This window comes from Cherax quadricarinatus, chromosome 35 (genome assembly GCF_038502225.1).
Source record: "Cherax quadricarinatus isolate ZL_2023a chromosome 35, ASM3850222v1, whole genome shotgun sequence".
Taxonomy (NCBI): domain Eukaryota; kingdom Metazoa; phylum Arthropoda; class Malacostraca; order Decapoda; family Parastacidae; genus Cherax; species Cherax quadricarinatus.
Genome location: NC_091326.1, coordinates 15,293,249 through 15,310,464, shown reverse-complemented (window position 1 = coordinate 15,310,464; position 17,216 = coordinate 15,293,249). Strand labels below are relative to the sequence as shown.

General features: G+C 37.1%; 1 protein-coding gene across 8 annotated transcripts in view; it reads left to right on the top strand.

Annotated features, from left to right (window-relative positions):
* Positions 1-17,216, top strand: part of Mctp (multiple C2 domain and transmembrane region protein) — a 490,516-nt gene that overhangs the window by 406,929 nt on the left and 66,371 nt on the right. For all 8 annotated transcript variants that reach the window (XM_070091410.1, XM_070091407.1, XM_070091409.1 and 5 more), the window contains 5 exons: positions 585-736; positions 4,944-5,102; positions 10,093-10,279; positions 13,988-14,184; positions 14,467-14,592. In XM_070091410.1, coding sequence (XP_069947511.1) covers positions 585-736; positions 4,944-5,102; positions 10,093-10,279; positions 13,988-14,184; positions 14,467-14,592 — 821 coding nt within the window. The remainder of the gene's footprint in view (positions 1-584; positions 737-4,943; positions 5,103-10,092; positions 10,280-13,987; positions 14,185-14,466; positions 14,593-17,216) is intronic.

Here is a 17,216-nt window from a genome sequence, read left to right as displayed (position 1 = left end):
GCCTACAAGGGCATGTCATTGTACATGATTATAAGAAAATAGTAAGTTTATAGGTATTATTTTTTGCACATTTTATGACATTAGCTGACAATTTAGGTAATCATTTTGTACATTAGTAGTGGTCATATAGTGCCTGGTTGATGAGAAGTACCTGTACTGTACTCTGGTTTTATCTGAGGATGGGGAGGGTAGCTGCAGTACATTTCATGAAACCTTTCACCATCAAGTCACCCCCTTGCAAGAAACTAAACTAAAAGATAATGAGTGAGCATAAATCTTGAGTTTCTTTATCTAATACATATTGTTAAACTAGAAGTGCAGAAATAATGAAGATACTATTTTTTATTCTTAGACTATACAATACATGTATACCCTCAGCTTGTGGCTGTTATTATCAACCTTAAGTAAACCTCTTTTACTCCAACAAAATATGTTACAAGTTATGTCCCTCAACTTTTAATATAAAACATTGTATATTTTTTTTAATGAATGTGTAGTATATAAGTAATACATGTATAATGTAGTATAATAAAACTTCAAGCTAGCCTAATTTTCACTATTTTTTATTTTTTGTTTCCCCCCAGTACCTTCAACGTGGTGGATCACGGTTAGCAGAGCAGCAGAGGCGTTTAAAGAGTCAAATATGGAGCTCTGTAGTAACTATTGTCCTTGTGGAGGGTAAAAATCTTCTCCCAATGGATCCAGACGGTACCTCAGATCCCTATGTTAAGTTTCGGTTAGTATTTTATGTTGCCTTTTTTAATCTTAATATTTTATCCATTACCTTTATTCTTTTCCTTGCTTATGGTGTTGTATAAATGCAGAAATTTGTACAAAAATCTGTAGACACACAATTAACTTCACTATCAATTTCTTTGACTTTACTGCTGAAAATTGAAGACATGTGAATATGAGTGCAATATTAATATATATTAATAAATTTTCCTGATTACGCTAGTGTTAAACACTACTGTATTATTGGTACCTCGGGGGATATGTTGTCTTTTGGTGTTTCAAAAACTTTCTTCCTCTTGAATATAATGTATTGAGCTTTCATTTTTTTACATGGAATGGTGTGTGAATACCAGCAAGTGTTTGGAAGAAAAAGAAAATGCAGTATGGTAAATTAGAGTAGGAGAACACAACTATACAGAAATTTTAAGCTTCAAGGGAGGTGCCTTTGCTAGTGAAGGGGTGTTGATCAAAGGTGTTGGAATTTAACCTCCTCTTCCTTGGATCGAACATGATTGCCTTCTATTGCTCAGGGGCTGTATAAATCTTCTTGTTTTGGCACCTCCCCATACATACATTTATAAAAATGGGACAGCAAATAAATTGATATGGCATATTTGTGTTTGGTCAAACATTTGATTATCACCTAGTTTGCAACCCACAGCAGTAGATTAACATGCAGGTATGCCTAGTCCTGCTAGCTGAGTGGAGGAACTGAGTGCAAAGTAATTTGCCCTTACAGTGTGTATAGAATTGAATGTTGCAGGGAGGAGGAGGCTGGAGGCAGTGGAGATGTGTTTGAGGACTGTGTGTGCTGTTAATTTTATACAGAGAATTTGGAGCTTAGAAATTAGAAGTTGTGGGCTTACCAAAAATCTTTTTCAGAAGGCTGAGAAGGTTTGGACACTTAGAGTGAATGGAACAAAATAGAATGACTAGAAGGGTATGTAAATTTGGGGTGGAGGAAGGGATAATATGGGTCCCCCCAGGAAAGGTTGGAGGCAGGGAGTAAAGGAGATTTTGAGTAATGTGGGGGTTTGAACATCCATGGGACTTGTGTGAGTGCATTTGATCAAAGTGAGTGGAGGCAAGTGATTTTTATGACTTGACATGCTGTTGAAGTGTGAAGAAGGTAACATTTATGAAGGGATTCAGGGAAATTGATTGGCAGGTGCTAAGTACAGTGCCTGTACTCTGAAGTAGGGGTGGGGGTGTTACGGTTTGGAGAGCCATCTGAACTGTGATGTCAACTTGCTACTGGCAAGACAGCAATTGAATGAATGATGGTAAAAATGCTTCCTCTCTTCTGAGTTACTCTACCTTGGAGGAGATGGCCGGTATGTTAAATAAATAAATCCTGCCCTGCCCAGCATTTGAAACCATGATCTTTTGATTACAAACAGACTTTTCTGAATTCTGAGCAAACAAGTCTCACACAACTTTCACCATTCATCAGATGATATGAAAAATAAGGTGTAAAAGTTGAGCAGTAAAGGACAGGAGTTGAGGCTGTGACCATTTTGTTACCCTGCAGTGTTTGTAGCATGTGCAGTATATTACTATTGCTGTTTTTTTCTTGAAGTCTTTATGCAATCCTGTACCTTCAGATTTTAAATCTTGAATAAGGATAAAACATCTATTTAATGAAAAAGTTCTGTGTATAATCACAAAATGAATTAAAAAATTTGCCAAACTGAAGTGCATAGTACAGTAAGTAAATATAATATACAGTACTTTATAACAAAAAATTGAACCCTTTTAGTAGTTTAAAGTATTAGCAATATGAACCACTGATAGGGTCATAGCCTATCAGGGTCTTAGCCTATCAGTGGTCTAATAACCTTTGGGAAGCTCCAGTAGAGTTGAATGTCAACTTGGGTAAAAAAGATACAATGTTGAAGGGGAAACCTTTATCTTTGCTACAATGTCCAGCCCTAGATGAAACACTGCAGCAGTAATAAGGGCTCCCTTGAGACATAGTGCCTTTTTATCCAACTGTCAAAAGTACCTTGGCAATTACAGTAGTTAGCTCAACTTTATCTGTCAGCATGTGGGATTGGCAGTGAGACACTTAAGTGGTCCATTTTTTCCTCATCAACATCAATATTTAAGAAAATGCATTTTTCACTTGAATTATTGTACTGCACTAGTATTTTTGTTTTTTTATTCCTTGCATCCATTGTTTTTAACTAACAGCTAACCTGGTCATAAATTTTGATTGCCCTTCCTGTGCTCCATCTTCATCGTTTATTGTTTACCTGGAGAGAGTTCCGGGGGTCAATGCCCCCGCGTTGGTTGGAATACCTTTTAGCTTTGATATACCTTTGATGAGTTTTGAGAGTCTTTCTACTCCCAGAGCCCAGCCTTGGGCCAGGCTCGTCTGGTGCTAGTCTGGTCAACCATGCTGATGCGTGGAAATCCATGCTACATGATGGTTGTTTTAGGTAAACATGCTTCTTGTTCTAACCCCATAAAATGTTTACATTGATCAGGATAGCTGCACAGTGTAGTGCATCTAATTTTAATAATAAAGAAAAATCACTTATCAGTATTGTATTCTTATAACAATGTGATTAATGAAACCATTGTACTGAGTTCTGACATCATTTTATAAATATCTCTTAATTTAACCTGCACATAGGAGAAAGAAACTTATAACAATATTGCTCCTTTTTATTCTTTAATTTAACCCAGACACATTAATGTAAATTGCAAATATCATCATCACTCATCAGCACAATGTGTCTTTGCTCACAGTTTCCTCTCACTTTTATTTTCAGTCACATTCTTTGTTGGTAATTGTTTAAAAATCCTTTGTCACTTTAATTACAGTACTTCTTTCTGTGCAGTCACCATTTTTTTTTTTTTTTGTAATGAGTGGTCATACACATTGCTGTAATAAATGTGTATACATTCTTTGCTTGGTGAAAATTATTTTCTTTTTCTTCCACAATGGTTCCCCTTGTTCCTAGTGCATATTTAATAGTCCATATTTCAAGAAGGTAGAAAGTTGACAGTGAACATAGAAAAGAGTAAGATGATGAGGGTATCAAATGGTTTAGATAAAGAAAAATTGGATATCAAATTGGAGAGGAGGAGTATGGAAGAGGTGAATGTTTTCAGATATTTGGGAGTTGACGTGTCAGCAGATGGGTTTATGAAGGATGAGGTTAACCATAGAATTATGAAGTAAAAAAGGTGAGTGGTGCATTGAGGTATATGTGGAGACAAAAAACATTATCTATGGAGGCAAAGAAGGGAATGTATGAAAGTACAGTGGACCCTCACCTAACGATATTAATTGGTACCTGAGAATGAATATCGTTAGGTGAGTTTTTTAGCGTTAGCTTAGGCAAAATGTTTGCGTTAAAATGTATCGTTAGCTGGATTTAACGTTAAGTGATGCCATCGTTAGCTGAGGGTCCACTGTATAGTGGTACCAACACTTATACGAGTGTGAAGCTTTGGTTGTAAATGCTGCAGCGAGGAGGTGGTGGAGATGTCCTGTCTAAGGGCAGTGTGTGGTGTAAATATTATGCAGAGAATTCGGAGTGTGGAAATTAGGAGAAGGTGTGGAGTTAATAAAAGTATTAGTCAGAGGGCTGAAGAGGGGTTGTTGAGGTGGTTTGGTCATTTAGAGAATGGATCAAAGTAGAATGACATGGAGAGCGTATAAATCTGTAGGGGAAGGAAAGAGGGGTAGGTGTCGTCCTTGAAAAGGTTGGAGGGAGGGGGTAAAGGAGGTTTTGTGGGCGTGGGGCTTGGACTTCCAGAAAGCATGCATGAGCGTGTTAGATGGGAGTGAATTAAGACGAATGGTATTTGGGACCTGATGAGTTGTTGGAGTGTGAGCAGGGTAATATTTAGTGAAGGGATTCAGGGAAACCAGTTATTTTTATAAAGCCGGACTTGAGTACTGGAAATGGGAAGTACAGTGCCTGCACTTTAAAGGAGGGGTTGGGATATTGGCAGTTTGGAGGGATATGTTGTATATCTTTATACATATATGCTTCTAAACTGTTGTGTTCTGGGCACCTCTGCAAAAACAGTGATTATGTATGAGTGAGGTGAAAATGTTGAATGATGATGAAAGTATTTTATTTTTGGGGATTTTCTTTCTTTTTGCGTCACCCTGCCTCAGTGGGAGACGGCTGACTTGTTGAAAAAAAAAATATATATATATATATATATATATATTTCTTGATTTTCAGGCTTGGGAATGAGAAATACAAAAGTAAAATTGAGCTGCACACACTGAGTCCCAAGTGGTTGGAGCAGTTTGACTTTCATCTTTTTGAAGATCAGAGCCAGATCTTGGAGATCACTGTCTGGGATAAAGATGTTCGAAGTAAAGATGATTTTATGGGCAAGTAAGTTAATGTGTTATTTGGACAGCCATATGCAGTACTAGTGATGTTAAAAGAGATTGTTATATTGAAATTGATATATTATGTAGGGAACCTAATTAATAAGGATCAGATTCCTAAATAATTTTGTTTGAATAAGGATCTTCAAATTTAATTTTGTTGAAGGAATGATGACATTTGAATTCAGGTTTTAAAGATCAGTTTTATAGGCATATTTAGTGAAAGTGTTTTTGAAATAAGTCTAAAAGAATTGGTGAGAAAGTATTGAACACTATGTGAAAAAATATGCATTAAAATAAGAATGATATTATGTACTGGTAAATGAGCTACGTGTATTAAAACTACTGTGGATACCAACATGTGTGATAGATTAGTCAGTAGGATCACAGGGTTATTTAATGAACCATTGGCAACAGTTTTATTAATTTTTCATGGTAATGGTGTTCTTATAGGCTATTGAAAGGGGCCTTGAACTTCAGCTGCCTTTGCAATTCTACCTTGTGAACTAAAAAAGAAAAGTTTTATTCCAACTTGAATCTATGTATAGATTAAAACATTTCTTGTATCACATACTATTTGGGATTTTTCTCAATCTTTTACAGTACAGTGGAACCTCTACTTACGAGTTTAATTCGTTCCATGACCTTGCTCTCTTCTGGATTTGCTCGTTTGCAGAGTCAGTTTTCCTCATTTAAATTAACTGAAATGGAATTAATTCGTTTCAGTGGAATTCCAGGCTTGACAAAATACTTCAATAATTTTCCTAATGTCAACTCTATGGCTTATTTATCTATCACAATTCATCTAATATGACATAATAAATGATATTAATAACTTAGAAAAATAATATATACACTAGAATGAATAAAATACGTGTCATTACGTATGTGGCTAGTAGTAGTGAGAGCAGCCATTGTTGTTGGGGTTTATAGAGCCACCACAGTGGCCATTCCTGCTCTTGACTATATGTGTAGAGAACTTAGGATAATCCAAAAAAGTCAGACAGTGTGACTTATAATTGCTACACTCTTAATGCTACACTTTGTTACTGACTCCTTCTGCTTTAGTATTGTATATATCGTAAAGTGGTATGCTGGTACTGCCTGGCCAAGTCTTTAACCCTCCACCTAGTTTGTTTATTTATGATTTCCTGCTTAAATTCCATGGAAATCATCCTCTTTTTCTTCTCAGCACTGTCCTTTGCACTTGCTTTCTTAGGACCCATGGTTACAAACAAGAAATTTTGCAAAACAACTGCATGAAACGTAAGGAAAACACGAGAATTCCCTCCACCGTGAGTGAAGTGGATTGAGCGTTTTTTTGATACATACTGCCATCTCGGTGGCGTTCGGAAACTCACTTATAATATAGGGTACAACAAGGTCTGCCACTGCTGTTTCATGTGTGCCACTGCTGCTTTATGATGTCTGCCACTGCTGCTTCATGATATCTGCCTCTGCTGCTTCATGTTGTCTGCCACTGCTACTTCATGATGTCTGTCACTGCTGCTTCATGATGTCTGTCACTGCTGCTTCATGATGTCTGCCACTGCTGCTTCATGTTGTCTGCCACTGCTGCTTCGTGTTGTCTGCCACTGCTGCTTCGTGTTGTCTGCCACTGTTGCTTCATGTTGTCTGCCACTACTACCTCTTGTTGGCTGCCACTGCTGCTTCATGATGTCTGCCACTGCTGCTTCATGATGTCTGCCACTGCTGCTTCCTGTTTGCCACAGCTGCATCATGTTGTCTGCCACTGCTGCTTCATGATGTCTGCCACTGCTGCTCCATGTTTGCCACTGCTGCTTCATGATGTCTGTCACTGCTGCTTCATGATGTCTGCCACTGCTGCTTCATGATGTCTGCCACTGCTGCTTCATGTTTGCCACTGCTGCTTCATGTTGTCTGCCATTGCTGCTTCATGTTGTCTGCCACTGCTACTTCATATCTGTTCCAACTTTAGTTAGCGTGTTGAAGAGCTTTCCAATATGTGAAGGTTGATGGGCAGTGCCACTCGGACAGGTATTGGACGGTGATGTCATTTGTTTACTCTTGAACATCGCCAAAGAATCAAACATTTCTGCTACTTTGAGCTCAATTTCAAGGTGCTTTTCATCATGAAACCAATCAAAATCATATATATTTCTGTAGTATGTCTTCCATTCTATCAAATGATACCAAAAAAAATGAGAATACAACCATAAAAACCATACAAAAATATACTGCTGAGGGGAGGCTAATGGCTGAGAAGTGAACTCCGTTATTTATAGTCTGATTTCTTTCATTTTTGGTATACGTTAACAAGCATCTTTCCATCATGCATTGCTCAAGTTTCAGTAAGATAGTCCAACAAACAACTGAGATTCAATTCCTTAGATCAAGAGCAAAATCCCCTCACCAGCATCAAGGAATCTCCCTTGAGGCCCACTCACATCTGGAAATTTCACTTGCATCTGGAAGCAAAAAATCAACTGAGTGACTGCTCATATCTGGAAAAACTCGCAAGTGCATGTACTTGTAAGTTGAGGTTCATTGTACAGTGTTTGTTTCAATTTTCCAAAGATCTCTCCATTTTTGCATTTCAAAATTTGGACTATACATGTATATATACTATTAAAATTGTAGTCTTCATTCTTGTCCCAGGCACTATGCATACAAGGTGGCTCTGCATTGTAATTACTGGACTGTATTCTGCAAGAAACCTGTCAACCACCAACTGTATAATGTATGCAATATATTTTTGTACTGTGCGGGTGATTACCAGCTCCTGTGCTAGACAGCACACCCCACCACTTTTCAAAAGACTCAACTTGCTAAATATACAAGATATACTCTTTTTCTTGTGCCTGCTACATATACAGAACATTAAACTCCACTGTAAACCCTCCCCTAAAACTACTACTGGAGAGTTACAACAGAATGCACAGCCACAATACAAGGCATAAGACACTTCAACATCTCTCGAGTCAGTCTCTCACTATGCAAGAACGCTGTGCACATGAAAGGCCCAAAGATCTGGAACTCGCTATCGGAACAGGTCAAGGATCCCCTGACAGCTTATAAATTTAGGACTTTGCTAAAAAATCATCTTATCTAACAATATTAACCAAATCAACCAAACATCTGCTAACTAGTTTTATTATGTGACCTCTAGGCTTTTAATTCTGCAAATCCATAAAATAATCTTATTTCTCAGTATTAACCAAATCGGCCAAAACATCTGCTAATTAGTCTTATGTGACCTCCTGGCTTTTTAATTCTGCCATTCAATAAAATATTACCACCTGCACCATTGCTTGTAAGGTAGATTTTGTGTGCAATTTCAAGCTTATTTTACCGAACCCTACTCACTTGTATTAAGTTTAACCCTTTGACTGTTTCGGTCGTATATATACGTCTTACAAGCCACCGTTTTTGACATATATATACCCATAAATTCTAGCGGCTTCAAATCAAGCAGGAGAAATCTGGTAGGCCCACATGTGAGAGAATGGATCTGTGTGGTCAGTGTGCACCATAAAAAAAAATTCTGCAGCACGCAGTGCATAATGAGAAAAAAAAACTCCGACCATTTTTTTTATCAAAACGCCGAGTTTGTGGTCTATTTTCGTATAGTATTTATGGTTGTATTCTCATTTTCTTGGTCTCATTAGATAGAATGGAAAACATATTATAGAAATAGAGGTGATTTTGATTGGTTTTACTGTGAAAAAACCATGAAATGGAGCTCAAACTAGGGGAAATGTTTGATTTTTGCTGATGTTCAAAAGTAAACAGATGCCATTTTCCATTAAATGTCCAAGTAGCCATTCTAATATGCAGTCATGAATGGGTTGACATTATTTATACAGTTATTACAATATTGCAATAGTCTGCATAACAGTAAATCTTCTATTTTTTGTTTGAATAAAAATTCAAAAAGAAAGCAAGAGTAATATCAGAGGGGCCTAGAGACTTGACTGATGAACAAAGAAAATGTTATTTTAGAGCCAGGAATGTCTGCATTGTTCATTCTGGACCCTATTTTGAAACTGTCATATTTTTTAATTTTTGTGAAATTGGGTAAATTGCAAATTTCCAAGCACGTTATTGGGTAGTTGAAATCGGTAAATAGGCAGTTTCTTGTACTCAATCAATAGAAAAAATGGAGTTCTAAAGAAATAGCTATGAGTTTGGTCGACTGGAATAATGGAATTCCATCAGTTTTCCATCAAATTTCGTTCTTTTGGTGTCATTACAATCTGGAAAAGATTCTCTATCATTTCATAAGAAAAATCTTTTTTTTTTTTTCGGAAATTTTGCGACACCAGGAGACACTTCAGGATTTGGGGTTGCGACAGTCAATGGGTTAAATAAGATTGTAAAACAGCTAACCACTATTACTTGTCTAGTTTTAAGTATAGTTACTATGTACTATTATATCATCTAGTTTTAATTAGTTACTATGTATTAGGATTAGTCTGCCCGAAATACCTCGGCATGATAGTGGCTATCTTTGTACTTAGCAAATCACAAATGTAATTACACATTGTAACCTTTACAAAGAAATAAACTTTACTTTCTTTACTTTACTTTACATAATTACATCCAGTGAAGCATTTGTTCAGTATTTGTTTTGTGTTTACAGATTAATAAATAAACTTTATAATAGTGATATGATGGATGATTAATGCATATACATATATGTACCTTATTGAAAGACAGGAAGCAGTTCATCAACTAGGGCAAGGTCTTTCATCCACAGTCACCATATCTAGTTACTAGTCAGTCCTTGAGTTACATAGTCAGACTGACCATGAGGTTTTGTTAATGTACCTTCAACATATTTTAAATTTTGGCTCTTATTTTCATATGCATGTACTTCATGTAAGGGCAGTAATTTTTTTTTGTGATCACAAAAATATCTGCTGGCATCTTGGAAAGCAGTTTTTCATCTGTTATTATTCCTTATGCATGACAACCCTTTATAATAACAGTATCTTCCCAATTTTTTACAGGTGTAGCGTAGACATATCGCAATACGAGCGTGAAATAACACATCACATATGGGTGGATTTGGACAAGGGAGCTGGGTCATTATTCCTCCTACTTACTATATCTGGCACAACTTCCTCAGAAACTATATCGGACCTTCACAGCTATCAAGAAAATCCAAAGGAGCTAGAGAATATATCAAATAAATACGTAAGCATAAAGGTTTTGTATAATTGTTATATTATTAGTGGACATATTGGCAGATGTGGCTACGAAAGATGAGGTGAACCTTAGAATAAACAAAGGAAAAAAAAGATAGGTGATGTGTTGAGATTTCTGTGGAAAAAAATACTGTAGTTTCTTTATGGAAGCTAAAAGGGAAATGTACCTATGTATAGTAATATCAGTTCTTTTATGTGAACATAAGACATGGTCTTTATACATTGCAAAAAGAAGGCTGGAGATGGGAATTGTCATGTTTGAGAACAATATGTAATGTGAATATCATGCAAATAATTCAGAGCAAAAACATTAAAAGCCAGTGTATGTTTAAGAAGGGTATAATTTAGAGGGCAGTGGAGGGGTTATTGAGGTGGTTTAGGCATTTAGAGAGGATGAAGTAGAAGGGATGGCCAAGAGAGTATGTATATAAATCTGAGTGGAAAGACAGAGAAAGGGTTCATCCCAGGAAGGGGTGGAGGGAGGGTGTGAAGGAGATTTTTAAGTGATAGGGCTTGAGCACACAGCAAATGTTTGAGTGTGTTAGATCAGACGTAAGTATTTATTTAAGCTTCATCCATAATTTGAAACTTTTACAATGGTTTTATATAGTAAAGCACATAGAATTTAACCTGAGATAACCCAATTAAGTTAAGTAGTTTTATGGATTTGATGTACTGTTAGAATGGAAAATGGTAACATTTATAAAGAGATTCAGGAAAACTAGTTAGACAGAATTGAGCCCTGGAGGTGGGAAGTACAGTGCCTGCACTCAGAATGAAGGGTGGGGATGTAGCAGTTTGTAGTCATTTTAATTGTAATGTGTGCACACTTCTGGCAAGACAGCTAGTGAATATTGCAAATTGTAAGAAAGATGATAAATTCAGTAGATAAAACATTAGACAAAATTATAATCTCTCTCTGGATGTCCTAGATCTAAAGAAAATGAAGGTAAAGGGGTTAGAAAAATTTCAGTGGGGAGGTGTAAATGAGATTAAGTCAAATGTATCTGAGAGAATCAGAAGAAGTGGTGGCATTATTAAATGATCAATTATTCAAAGAAAAGAGGGACTATAAATGCATATATACAAGAATTGTGTGGATTAAAATAAGGGTGGGATGTGAGAAGTGGGTGTTTATTCATCTGGGGAAGAGGAGTGTAAAGGGGGGAGACAGATTTTGGGAGGTGTTATGGGAGAAACTGTTGTAGAGGGTGTAGTAGGTAAGTTGGGAGTACTAGGCATAAATGATAGTGAGGGTCTCTGATTGAGCTATGTATAGGAAGAGGTTGGTAATAGGAAATATGTACATATTTGAAAAAGAGAGAATAAATAAGTATACAAGATACGCTATAGTGTGTGATGGTAGCAGTTTGCTGGACTCTATATTACTAGACAAAATATTGATGGGTTGACTTTTGGATGTGCATACGATTTTAGATGGGCAACATATATCGGATTATTTAGTGGTACTGTAGTTACAGTGAGAAATAGATAGGGTACAAGGACATTGTCATTGGTGGATAAGAAAGAAGTGAAAGTTTATAAATTAGAGGAGGAGATGGGTAAAATATAAGCAACTATTGGGAGAAAGGTGGGATAGAGAAAGAGCAGGTAATAAGGTGGTGGTCAAGGAGGTAGGGGGTATATTTAGGAATGCAATGCTGGTGTGCAGCAGAAATTTTGCTGTGATACCAATAAGTTGAGAAAGCCTAGAGGACAAATGGATATATCATTTATAAGCAAAAGAGTTGAGCCATTGGATGAAGAGGTGGAGGCACTGGGAAGATGAAGGGAATATTTTTGGAGTTGTTGAATGTTGATGAAGAGAGGAAGGTGCTGATTTCTTGCACTGGGTAGAGGGGGTATAACTTATACCTTTTAGGAGTGACGTAGGAAAATGCAAGGTGAAGAGAGTATCATAAAATATAGGCAATGAGAGATTGAATATTGGAGTGAAATGAGAGAGGATATGGAGGAAGTAAGCTATAATTAAAAATCACCTCCTCTCCCAAACTTAACTATACCAATACTGTACTATGCTTGAAATCACAGAACCAGTTTGAAACTACTCAAGAAATGTCAGTTACGGTGGTACCTCGGTATACATCCGCTTTGGAATAAGTCCAACTTGATAAATTAGACATATGTGCAACTCTTGGGTATCTTTATTGAGGAAACATTTCGCCACACTGTGGCTTCATCAGTCCATACAAAGGAGAAACGTGACGAACAGGAGGAGAATGAGGTAATCAGTCCCTCAACCGTGAGTCGATGTGGTCAGTCCATCAATCTTGAATAGAATACAGCATATGTGCAGAGAAGTAGCTTATATACCGTAGGCAGGAGAGGTGCAGCAGTCGTAGGTGGTGTCACATTGTCCAGTGTGGAAGTAGGTCATGCCCAAGGGTTAGGCAAGCGAAGAATTCCCAGGTATTAAGATCCCAAGAAGTTGCAGTGTTTGACAGGATTGTAGATGAATAGTTCAGAGAACCGACACGTTGATAAATTAGACACGTGCAACTCTTGGGTATCTTTATTGAGGAAATGTTTCGCCACACAGTGGCTTCATCAGTCCATACAAAGGAGAAACGTGAAGAACAGGAGGTGAATGAGGTAATCAGTCCCTCAACCTTGAGTCGATGTGGTCAGTCCATCAATCTTGAATAGAATACAGCATATGTGCGGAGAAATAGCTTATATACCATAGGCAGGAGAGGTGCAGCAGTCGTAGGTGGTGTCACATTGTCCAATGTGGAAGTAGGTCGTGCCCAAGGGTTAGGCAAGCGAAGAATTCCCAGGTATTAAGATCCCAAGAAGTTGCAGTGTCTGACAGGATGAAGCCACTGTGTGGCGAAACATTTCCTCAATAAAGATACCCAAGAGTTGTACATGTGACTAATTTATCAATGTGTCGGTTCTCTGAACCGACTTGGTATACGTCCTGTTTGAATGCGAAAATTTTTGCTTGGTATACGATCTTTGTTTGGAATACGACGATGCTGGACCAGAGAAAACGTAATGTTTTCCCTCCACCTGGCTACCACACCTCCATAGCATATAAGCATAGCATGGTTACTTGCTATGTAATGTGTTTCTTATATAATTTTGAAGAAAATATCATAGATGGATTAATGAAAATGTCTATATTAACGTAAAATAAGACATTTAATGTGCCCAAGAGTGATTATTATTACATATTAGTATTATTACTATGGGATTAAGACTAGAGGAACACTCTTAGTGATTTTAATGTGTACCTGCATGCCAGCACAGTGTGTAAGTATATTTAGGTACAGGTATACATAAGTATAATTATCAGAGGGCATATAAAATATGCAATATCTTTAAAACACTTGACATTTTGGAAGTTTCCAGACATAATAGAAAGATGTGCTCATGGAGAATGTAAACAAACCAAGTCGGGATTACTGCATTAGAAAGACGGGTTGCCATATGGCTTTGCTTCTCTGGGGATCAAGGGTCAGTGTTAGGTGAACAAAAATATTGGTACAGTATTTTGCAAGATTTATAGCTTTACAATTTCTCACAAATATAAGTTCATCATCATTAGTAATATTTTAAGGCTTATTGTTTTTGATCAGTCCCTGTGAAACTGAGAATTGATTAAGGATAAATATTGTTGTTCCTCTTGCAAAATGTAATATAAACCTTTATGAATAAAATTTTCTTTCAACAGAAATTATCAAGAACTCTTCACAATCTTAAAGACATTGGCCATCTCAGAGTGAAGATTTTCAAAGCACAGGGATTAGCTGCAGCTGACATAGGAGGCAAGAGTGATCCCTTCTGTGTCTTAGAGCTTATTAATGCCAGACTTCAAACTCAGACAGAGTATAAAACGCTCTCACCAACTTGGAACAAGATATTTAGCTTGTAAGTAATATCAACTTCTATATGTTGCTCATGGAGATGTGCAAAACTCACAGGGGTCATACAACACCTGGGGAATAGGAGGTAATCAGGTTTGATCCCTGGAAGAGGAGGGTAACTCCAATTCCTTGGATCAGGAGCCCTTCACCAGCACCAAGCTTATTTACTCATATGTTATTTTCATCTTGCAGGTTAGTTTTATCATGTTAGCAGTAAATTAAGACCTTTTAAAAGCTTTGTTTAATCTTTGTTGTAATTTCCATCTACAGTATTTTGATATTTCAGTAATGTCAAGGACATCCACAGTATACTAGAGGTGACTGTATATGATGAAGACCGAGATCATAAGGTGGAGTTTCTAGGCAAAGTTGCAATCCCACTTCTGAAGATTAAGAATGGCGAGAAAAAATGGTACGTATTAAATTCCCTGTTGATTAGTCACCTGTAAATATTTGAATTTTGTTTAAGGATTTTTTACATTATATTTATTGCTGCTTACATTCTTGTAAGATATTATTTTATATAAATGAGGTTAATTAAAGTAGCTTTTATTTGAGCATGAATATTTTTGGTGGCTGAGATACCAAACAGGATACAAGATGCAGTCTGATGTTTTCACAGAATTAAGGAAATGGATAAGATATCTGGAAATAATAGTGTCAGACTACTGTACAGTATTTTACATTTCCTGCACAACAAAAATAAATGTAGTTAAGGAATGATCATGTGGATTACAAGAACTTTCAAAACTTGGGATGCCATGTAACTGATGGTACAGTAAATGTACTGTGGAATAAACAGGGAAGATATCTTGTAAACTCTACATTAAAAATACTCAAAGGCCAAGTCCTTAATCTGCTCACGAAAATAAATTACTAGAGTTAGGGTGAAAGGGAAGAAACATTAAGTAAACCCAATGAAAGGTAGAATTGACATGCTAATTAAAATTAGGAAGCTTTGCAACTTTCAGAAATATTGCATGCATTGCTGGAGCAATGGTAAAAAAAAAGTCTTCAAAGGACAATGAATTTTGCATGAGGTGATTGTTCGTGTAGGTTGTGATGGCTGTGCGAGCTTGTAGACTGCCAGCTGATAGGGAAGACAGGCAGGCAGGCAGGCAGGCAGGCAGGCCACCCAAAGAGTTATTACCCACACAGTTGAAATCCAACAAACTTAAAGAACATATACGGTAGTACCTCGGTACTCGAACTTAATTCGTTCCAGAAGGCTGCTCGAGCGCCTATCTGTTTGAGTACCAAATGAATTTTTCTCATAAAAAATGATTAATAATATTTTTTCATCTCTGTTATAACTAACCAATTTTCTTTTTGGTTGACTGTTATCACTAATCTTCTTAGGCCCATGGTGACTTATTTATACAGCGGACCCTTGACCAACGATATTAATCCGTTCCTGAGGGCTCATCGTTAGTCAAAATTATCGTTAGTCGAGTTAATTTTCCCCATAAGAAATAATGGAAATCAAATTAATCCGTGCAAGACACTCAAAAGTATGAAAAAAAAAAAATTTTACCACATGAAATATTAAGTTGAATGCAATAGAATAATTACAATAACAATAGATTAATAACAATAGAATAATTGACACTTACCTTTAATGAAGAGCTGGTGATGATTGATGGGATGGGAGGAGGGGAGAGTGTGGATGGTGTTAGTGTTTAGAAGGGGAATCCCCTTCCATTGGACTTGAGGTGTCAAGTCCTTGAGGACATTGTTTTTCCTGAACACTCTGGGAGTTTCAGAGTGATACACCAATAAAGGCTTCACTTTGCAATCACCACTAGCATTAGCACACATCAACAGAGTAAGCCTGTCTTTCATAGGCTTATGTCCTGGGAGTGCCTTTTCCTCCTGAGTAATGTAGGTCCTGCTTGGCATTTTCTTCCAAAACAGACCTGTTTCGTCACAATTAAACACTTGTTTAGGTTTTCACATATGATCGCTTGAGAGATGCTATCTCCTGCTATCTGTTTTTCGTTTATCCACACCAATAACAGTCTCTCAACATCTTCTATCACTTGCGATCTCAGTTTCGAAAACATAGTTGCACCTTTGGCAAAAACAGCTTCCTTGATTGCCGTTTTCTTGCCCACAATAGTAGCGATGGTTGATTGGGGTTTTGTGTACAACCTGGCCAGCTCTGACACACGCACTCCACTTTCATACTTAGCAATGATCTCTTTCTTCATGTCCATAGTAATTCTCACCATTTTTGCTGTAGGGTTGGCACCAGAAGCTTTCTTGGGGCCCATGGTGACTTATTTTGCAGGTGCAGTCACTAAAAACGCTGTGATAACATGAAATGTTCCGATTGTATGTTTGGATGGGACCGCGGTAGCTGGCTGGCTTGTAAACACTGGCCACAAGTGGATGCATCTCGAATGGAACGAATCTCGTTGGTCGAGTTTTTTAGCGCTAGTCGAAGCAAAATTTTTTGCGTTAAAATGTATCGCTAGTCGGATTTAACATTAGACAATGCCAGCGTTGGTCAAGGGTCCACTGTACAGATAATATAAAAAAAACGCAAAAAATTCAAAGAAACACAAAATGGTTTACATTAAAGTTCAACGGAGTTTTGCACTGAATGACAGCTACAGGGAGAGTGACACACATTTTTTGGTAAAGTACTGAGCAAACGGTTGACTACTGAGCGATTTTTTTACCGAACAAAGCGTTTGAATGCCAAATTGTTCAAGTTGGGAGCTGTTCGAGTACCAAGGTACTACTGTAAAAGCAGAAGAGAAGCCTAGCTTTAGGCTGCACTACGAGAATAAGAAAACACAAAATCAGTTACAACTTTTTTGCTTTCCACTATTGAAATAACAGAGATACGGTATTTAGACTGGCCTTGTCAGAACTTTTTTCTTATGACTTTTGCCATAACTTTCATAATTATTTTTTTCTGAAATTTTTGAAAGCAAGTCCACACTTATTATTCTTGTTTACAAGCAATTGGTATTCCTCCTTATGAGCAATTGGAAACACCCTCTCCCAATTCTAGAACTACACTACTTT